This window comes from Fonticula alba (genome assembly GCF_000388065.1).
Source record: "Fonticula alba strain ATCC 38817 unplaced genomic scaffold supercont2.5, whole genome shotgun sequence".
Lineage (NCBI taxonomy): Eukaryota > Rotosphaerida > Fonticulaceae > Fonticula > Fonticula alba.
The window spans coordinates 1585958-1593837 of record NW_009242975.1 but is presented as its reverse complement, the minus strand read 5'-3'; the positions used below and the strand labels follow the sequence as shown (position 1 = coordinate 1593837).

The following is a 7880-nucleotide window of genomic DNA, read 5'->3' as shown; positions in this document are numbered from 1 at the left end:
CGTTTCAGAGGCTGGAGTCGCAGGGGCGGGTCTGCGAAAGCAGAACACACTCCTCCCGAGTGCGCACACACACACACACATACACGGCGCGATTTCTGGCGCAACACAGCAGCCGATCCCCCCCGCGAGCCATACAACATGCGAACGCACACGCACACGCACACCAAAGCAGCCCGGTCCTCACACCCAGACACCCACCCAAGTCAGAAAGCAGGCCACTGCCGCAGCAACCCCAGACCCGGCATGCGCGCACACGCACGCACACACACACACACGCAAAGAGGCGGGAAAAGAGCGCATCCAGAGCGGGAGAGACGGCGAAAACGCGCGCGCTCTGTCAACGGCCAACGAAATGTCGGGCGAGTTGCCGGCGCTCGGCCCGAGGGATGTATCACGCGTAGGGGGCTGCGGACCCCTTGCGTCGGCATTTGGTCCCGCGATCGGCCCCCTACGTGCTTATGTGGTGCGTACCGGCGTGCGCCCGGCGCCCCGGCCACCCCCCTGGCGGCCGCCCAGGAGCCCCGGCCGGCACATGGTGGTGCACAGGCAAGCGCCCGGGACGGACCCCCCCCCTCTGGGAGGCGGGGGGCATTGCTTGGCGGTGCCGGACGCACGCGAGATCTTGTCGGAGGTGGGGGGGGGGGGGAGGCCCCTGGCCTCTTCGGGCGCCCCACCGTGACAGCTGGCCAGCTGGCTGGCCTTACTCAATGTCCAAACCCAAGCACCTCGCCCCTGCCTCCCAGTTTACACACACACACACACACACAGACAGACATACACCCTCCCTTTGACCTTCCTCCCTTCCTCTTTGCTCCAGCTTTCGCCTTTTCCTTGATATCATGGACTCCAATGATCGGCCAGCACACTCCGGGCCGCGTCACCCGCCCGGCGACCTGGACGACATTTTCGGCTCGGCCCTCAATGTCGAGGAAAGGTGCGTGCTGGACCTGCCCCATCCGGCTACCGCGTGGGCTTGCAGCCTGGCGGCCTTTCCCGCCTGCTTTTGCTCCGGCTCTGGCCCACTTCTCCCTCCCCCCCCCCCCCTGCATTGAGGACCACTGACACCGCGCAGCCTCCAGGAGGTCGGCTTCGAGGATGGCTTCAATGATGGCCTGAAGGCTGGGCTCTTTGAAGGCGTGGACCTCGGCCTGGCCAAGGGCTTCCAATTGGGTCGCGAGTTGGGCTTCTACCGCGGCATCTCCCTCGCTTGCCGGCGGCATTACGGCGAGGCCATCACCCCCCGGTACGCTGCCCCACGACCAGCTGCTCTTGTTGGTGGTGCTAGCCGGCTGCCCTTATCACCCTGCCTGGGTCTCACCCCTCCCCCCTCCATCGCCACCACCATCGCCGCCGTCACCACCTTTGTTGCCCCCTCTGCTATCGACCGGCCAAGTCTTCTGGCCGCGCTGAACGCGCTCGACGAGCAGCCGGCCCGTGTTCCCCTGCATGACCCGCAGGACCCATCGCTACTGGAGGCCCTGGCGGCCGTCCGGTCCAAGTACAACATCGTCATGGTCCAGCACCGGGGACGTCTGCGCTATGGCCCTGGCGAGAGTCCCATGAGCTTCTGATGTGGCTATCCCATCATCCCTCCCTTCCCCTGTGCATGGGAGCCGGCAAACCGCGAAGCAATAGAGGCAGCTGCTCCTGGCAGGGAGATCTATTGACAGCCATGTGGCTGGGGGGGGGGGGGAGAGAGAGAGAGAGAGAGAGAGAGAGGAAAAGTGAGGAATGGACGGAGATCAGGGTGGACACCGGGAGGCGAGGGAAAGCGAGATCGAGGGACGCCACCCCGCGCGGAACTCGGGTGCGCGATGGTGGTCCAAGGAATCAGGGCCTGTGTTGCTCACCGGCGCTTGCTCGGCGGAGTCATGTTGTAACTGAGTGTCTTGGGGGGAGGTTGGCCGGCGCGTGCCTTGCGCGACAGGAAGATGGCCACGATGAACTCGTACACATCCAACGCGCCATCTCGGTCAATATCCGCCAAGTCCCTGGGGAGAAGCAGGCGGACAAAGAAGTCAGTGGGCGAGCAGCTGCCATTGAAGACGGCCAGGCCATCGGGAGGGAGACGGCAAGACTGGCCAGGCACAGGTGCATGAATGGGGGCGGGGTGGGGATGGGCGCGATGGCGGGAAAGAGCACGAGAGGAGCAAAGAGAGGGAGAGAGAGAGAGAGAGCCGACGCACCAAATGTCGCCAAGTACCGAGCGCGAGGCGTGGCCTTCGACGGTTTCGGACATGGCGGCAGCCGCCGCCGCGCCCGGCAGGACCACCGTGCCAAGGCTGTTCTTGACGCCCTGTCGAGCCGCGCGGCGGGCGAAGTCCCCGGCCGCGGTGCGTTGCTCCCAGTCCGGGATGTCCCAGCCGGAAACCACCTCATACGGGGGAACCACCACCGGGGCCCGAGCCGGCAAGCTGGGCGGGCTGCCAGCTCCGGGGGAGCCGGGCTGGCTGCGGGCCGGCAGGGCAGGCGGAGCACCGCCACCGCCGGCCGCGGTGCGCGGGGGCAGGCCCGGGGGCCCGCCGAAGCCGGCCACCGGAGCCCCCTGTCCACCGCGAGCCGGTAGAGCCGGGGCCGCGGCCCCACCAAAGTCCCTGGCCGGGCCGCTGCCACCGACGTACACCGATTGCGGACGCTGTGGCAGGGTCGGGGCGGCGGTCTGGCTGCGAGCCGGCAGGGCCGGCGGCGTGCCAAAGCCACTGGCCGTCGGCGGCGGGGCAGCGAAACCACCGGCCGTCGGTGGCGGCGCGCCGAACTGCGACACCGGCCGGCTTGGCAGCGGCGGGCTGGCAAAGGATGTGGTCGAGGTCGAAGTGCTGACCGGGGCCGTGCTCGGGGCCGAGGAGAAAGAATGTGAAGAGGAGGTGGACGGGGCATCTGCGCGCGCGCGTGTGTGTGTGTGTGTGTGTGTGAGAGAGAGAGAGAGAGAGGGAAGGGGGAGTGCTCACCGGAGGGGCGCGACTAAACGAAGGGACGAATGTCCCATCAGCCCAAAGGCATGAATCTATCAGCCGAGCGGGGGAGGGGGAGGCGGGAACGCACACATGGACATCGGCCGGTGGACCGAGGCAGCCCGGCCAACCGAAGGGGTGAGGCCGGCGGGCTTCGGCCGGATGGGCGGCCGGGGCGGTGTAGCCGGGGCTGCGGCAACCGCAGCCGGCTTCGGCTTTTCCAGGTAGCTGGCCGGGACGTAGCCACGTTCGCCGGAAGCGGCATGCGTCACAAGCAGCCAGCCATCGCTGCTGACCTCAACTGTGCACATGGCGCGCCAGGGAAGCGGGACAAGAGGACCGACACCGGGAAGGCAAGAGCACAAACATCAGTGCCTTCACAGGGGAGGGGGAGGGACAGCATGAAAGGGGAGAGGGGCGCGAGAGGATGAGCAGAGGCCGGAAGAGGCGCGCACCGTCAGTGAAGACGTCCCCCTGGCGGAAGGGGAGCTCGCCAGCGCCCTTGTTGACCTGTTCCAGGTCATAGAGGGCCACACTGGTCATCGACATGGTGGCGGGTGACTGGACAGAGTGGCGGGAAGTGGCAGGCAGGCAGGGGGGGGAGGGGAAGAGGGAACGAGGGAGAGGAAGGTGGCGGGGAGAGGGGCGAGCGAAGGGAGCATCGGGGGGTGGATGGCGGTGGGTCGCGCCTCCACAGGCGCCAGCTCAGGGGCTGATCGCAGAAAAAGTGAGCAGATCGGCCACCGTCACTACCCCCACCCCCCGCTCATCCTACCCCCGCCCCCCAAACGCGCCAGGTTCCGGCCGCCGCCCCGCCGCCAGGTCGTGGCACGATTTCGAGGGGCCTTTCCCTTTGCAGCGCAGGGAGCCCTTCTCGGGCGGGGTCGGCTGGGGGGGAGCCCCATCGCCCGGGAGGCCCGGGCCGCGGGAAGCCCCCGGGGCCGGGCTGCTGCTGCTGCTGCTGCTCGGGGGGCTTGTTTCTGCGCCCCACCGTGCGCCCCGCCACGGCACCCCGGCCCCACCCCTCTGTCAGTGATAGACACGGCGACGCACGGCTGCTGGGCAGCCGCGTCCCATGGGGCCGGAGAGCGAAGGGGACGACCGGCGAAGGGGCGGGGGGGGGGGGGGGGGATGATGGTGACGGTGCATCCCCTGGCGAAAGGGCCACCGATCGGCAGCCCCCGCGCGAGGCGGAAGTTGTTCGTTGGCTTCTCCCTGCCCGGACTGGCGGCCTGGCCGGAAACAATGGGACAGAGCAAGACCCGGGGATGACGATACCTGCGACGTGCGGCACGCCTGCGCCCGGTGCACCACCGGCCTCCATGGGGGCGAAAACAACTTGACCGGGCCCTCGCCCCGGGCCCGCCTGGGGTGGCCACCAGCCGAGCGCGCGCGCGCGCGCGGCATATGCTCTCTCGCGTGCACGGAAGGACAAGCAACCGAACCGGCCTCCCGGCCGACGACTCTCTGCCGCCCCCCCCCCCGGTGCGGCTCCCCCAGCCTTCCGGGGCTACCCCTAGCCGGCCCGCCGGGTGGGTGTGGGGTCCCGTGCGGTGGTGCCTACCTCACGTGCAAGACCCGTGCCACCCTGGGGCAATGACACCGGCCCGCCAACTGTTCCCGCCAGCCCACACAAGCGCCGCCCGCCCCTTGGCGCCGGCCAGAGGGCAGGGTGGCGGAGGCGTACGTGCGTCTGGGAAGATGGCCCGGTCTCTGCCGGCCGCTCTTGGACCCGGCCACCCCGCGCGCTGGTGACACGTAGGCGATCGAATTGGTGTGCCCTTTTTGGGCCTCGAGCCCGAGCTGCGATCCCGCCACCGCGGCCCGCGCCAAGTGCCCCCCTTCCCACCCTGATCCCCCCCCCCCTCCCTTCTCCTGGCCTGCCAAGCCTCCTTTTTTCTCCCTTTTCTCGCATTCCTCCTCCCTTGCGCCCCGCTTCCACTTGTAAACCATGGAGTCCCTCGGTCCTGAGTGCACCAAGGCCCGCCGGGCCTATGAGTTCTGCTTCAATGAGTGGTTCAACATCGAGCTTGCCAAGGAGCCCCCAGCCGTCCAGCCGGCGCTGGCCCCCACCCCGGCGCACCCCTGCGAGGAGCTTTACATGGCGTACCAGCAGTGTATCGAGGTACGCGCCGGTTGCCTCGCCTTCCGCCTCCCCCCCCCTGAGCCTCCCCCTGACTCGACCCACTGTGGCGACTGATCCCCCCTTCCCCCCCCCTCCCCCTCCCTCCTCGCCTTGCAGGTTGCCCTTCACCGGATCGGCCTTTCGGATATCACCAAGAAGGCGCACCAGTCGGCGGCCGACGCCTTCCCCACCCCTGCGGCCAAGTAATGTCCGCCAAGATGGCTGGGCTCCGGACCAACCAACCTGTTAATACACGCCCTTTTTTTCTCCCCCATGTGTGCAAAAGCCCCCACGCGAATGCCTGCTTTTTTTTTTCTCCCGCTGCCCAGAGGCACGGCCCGAATCGAATGGAACAGCACCACACTGCCCATGCCTGTCGGTAGCGGGCCACCGGCCAGGCTGGGGCGCAGGGACGCGAGGCAGTGGGTTTGAGCCGCACGCTTAGCCGACGATCGAAGCGGCAGGCCCACCGGCCCACCCCCCCCTGCCTTTCCCTTTGGCCCGCCGGCCCCCGCCACCTAGTCAGCACGAAAGAGCTCGACATTCTGGATGTCTAGATCCCGGCAGGTGACCAGCCCCGCCGCACGGGCACACCGCCCCCGCGACCGCGTACCAGCGCACACGTTCCGGCATGCCCAAGATCGCGGGGGCAGCCTCATGGTCGGCGCACGGAACACGGGGAGGGGGAGGCGCCCTCTTTTTCTGGCCCACCACAATGTGGGGACCCGGAAGAACTACCATCTCGACCTCTTTTATCCCACCCCCATCGGTCCCTCGCCTGCTTGCTCGCTCCCTCCCTGCCTGTCTCTTCGTTCCCCCGTCTGCCCCTGCCTCCTTCTCCGTCTGCTTTTCCTGCGCGCACGCACACACACACACACACACACACACACACGGCCACCCTTGCCTCCGGTTTCCTTTCGCGCCGTCTGCCCCTCCCCCTGTTCCTCTGCGACAGGCGGCTCCCCGATTTCCAGGACACACCTGCACCATGTCCGGCCTGTCCACCAAGCTGCCCGCGCCGCTCTTGCGGTCCATGTACCGGCGGTGGGTGCGCTTGGCGCCGCAATTCTCCCGGACCCCCTACTTTCGCGGGATCAGCGGGATCTTCCTCGAGGCGGAGGCCCCGCTGCCTGGCAAGCGGTGGACTACCCTCTCGTACCGGGAAATGGAGTATGTCACGCGGGCGGCCTTCCGCCTGGGCGGCCGGGCCATTCTCCGTCCGTCCTCCGTCGACGAGTACATCCTGCCCAAGGAGGGCGCCACGGAGCACACGCGCGTCGTTTTGGACATCCTCCGCGCCCAGTGCAAGCTGGAGGAGGACACCACGGCCGGCTGGCAGCTCCTGCTGGATCGCTTTGCCTTTTTGACCGGGACCACGGCCGATGTCGGGCGCTTGGAGCTGCTGTTCGGCCTGCTACCGCGCCAGGAGTCCGACACGCCGATGAAGCTGCTGACCCATGGCTTGGACTTGCTGGAGCGACTGGAAGGCATGTTGCAAATGGACGTGCGCAACCTCCAGTGGATGGTCCGGGCGGCTCTCCGGGTGCAACTCTTCGAGCTGGAGCAACAAATGGCCGGCGGCCATGAGGGACACATCCAGGTGCTGGCCGGCTTGATGGATCTGCCCCAGGCCGACAGTCTGTCCATTCGGGACCGCTTGACTCGGGACATGGAGGGTCTGATGGAGTCCTCGGGCCCGGAGTACCGGCGCCTGCCGGTGGCCTACTCGCGCCTGCTGTCGGCCCTGCGCATCAGCCTCGACCATGCCGGCATCCGCCGGGAGGACTTGCTCGAGGGCAACCTGAACCCGAAGGTGGTGGCCGCCATCGAGGCGGCCTGCCATGCGCAATTCATCCGCCTGGTGAAGATCTGCCACCAGTACCACATCGTTTTGCCGGTCACCCTGCGCGTGAGCGACTTCTTCCCGCTCTTCACCGACACCAGTCGCGACTGGTCCGAGGGGGATCTCTCGCCGGAGGAGCTCCAGCAGCTGGAGCGCTTCTTCGCCGAAGGGAGCAACCTCCCCGTCCCGGACCGGTATTTGGAGCTGGAGATCGAGTATAATGACCTGCTCCGGGGGATGGGCCGCAGCCCGGAATCCAACCTCCGGGATGAGATCATCCGCTTGGAAATCCTGGAAGAGATGGGCACCGTCCTGCGAGCCGTGGACCCGGAACACCCGTTGCTTCGGGCCCGCGGCATTGATGGCGTCCCGGCGTCCGATCCCGAGACCCCGTACGAATTCCCGCCGTTGGACTTCCTGCCGGATGACCACCCACTTTTCCAGATGACCGGCACCCGGGACATCGATGCCCGGCATGTGCTGGCCTTCATGCTCCTCAGCCGCGACGCGGCCCAGTCCATCCTCCAGTACTACAACGAGTACCCGAACCAGGTGACCCCCTACCTGATTGTGTTCAATGTGGCGGTGGCCGGGACCCAGCGCCAGCTGTATGCCCTGGACGATGTGCCGGCTGGCCAGATGCCCGAAACCCCGGGCCCCGCGCCGGACATCGACGCTCCGGGGCTGGGATTCCGTCCCGACGACATGGACGACCCGACGCACCTTGTCACCGAGCGCAAGGCCATCATGAAGGAGGCCCTGCGCCGGGGGCTGGTCAAGAATGACGGCCTGCCGCCGGGGGCTGGTCAAGAATGACGGCCTGCCACCGGCCAGCATGTGAGCATCACTGGCTGGCGGAGGACCGAGAGACTGGTCATGAGCCTCGTTCCACTCCTCCCCCGCCCCCCCCCCCTTCATACCATCTCCTCTTCGTGCTCTTTCTTCCTCCTCTTTCCTCCCC

The 7880-nt window shown here is 67.6% G+C and overlaps 4 protein-coding genes across 4 annotated transcripts; 3 read left to right on the top strand and 1 right to left on the bottom strand.

Moving 5' to 3' along the window:
• Positions 1-839: 839 nt before the first annotated feature.
• On the top strand, positions 840-1571 carry H696_03528 (hypothetical protein; the record flags this gene model as incomplete). Its single annotated transcript, XM_009497396.1, has 3 exons — positions 840-934; positions 1073-1243; positions 1394-1571. The coding sequence occupies 3 exons, from the start codon at positions 840-842 to the stop codon at positions 1569-1571; spliced, it is 444 nt and encodes a 147-aa protein (XP_009495671.1).
• A 128-nt stretch (positions 1572-1699) lies between these two features.
• On the bottom strand, positions 1700-3683 carry H696_03527 (hypothetical protein). Its single transcript, XM_009497395.1, has 4 exons — positions 3407-3683; positions 3043-3252; positions 2187-2877; positions 1700-1991 (listed from the first exon to the last, which is right to left on the bottom strand). The coding sequence occupies exons 1-4, from the start codon at positions 3498-3500 to the stop codon at positions 1847-1849; spliced, it is 1140 nt and encodes a 379-aa protein (XP_009495670.1). The 5' UTR covers positions 3501-3683; the 3' UTR covers positions 1700-1846.
• A 1219-nt stretch (positions 3684-4902) lies between these two features.
• H696_03526 (hypothetical protein) lies at positions 4903-5283 on the top strand (the record flags this gene model as incomplete). The annotated part of the gene is made up of 2 exons (XM_009497394.1): positions 4903-5076; positions 5194-5283. The coding sequence occupies 2 exons, from the start codon at positions 4903-4905 to the stop codon at positions 5281-5283; spliced, it is 264 nt and encodes an 87-aa protein (XP_009495669.1).
• Positions 5284-6064: 781 nt separating this feature from the next.
• On the top strand, positions 6065-7735 carry H696_03525 (hypothetical protein; the record flags this gene model as incomplete). Its single annotated transcript, XM_009497393.1, has 1 exon — positions 6065-7735. One exon carries the CDS (start codon positions 6065-6067, stop codon positions 7733-7735), a length of 1671 nt encoding a protein of 556 aa, XP_009495668.1.
• Between the last annotated feature and the right edge of the window lie 145 nt (positions 7736-7880).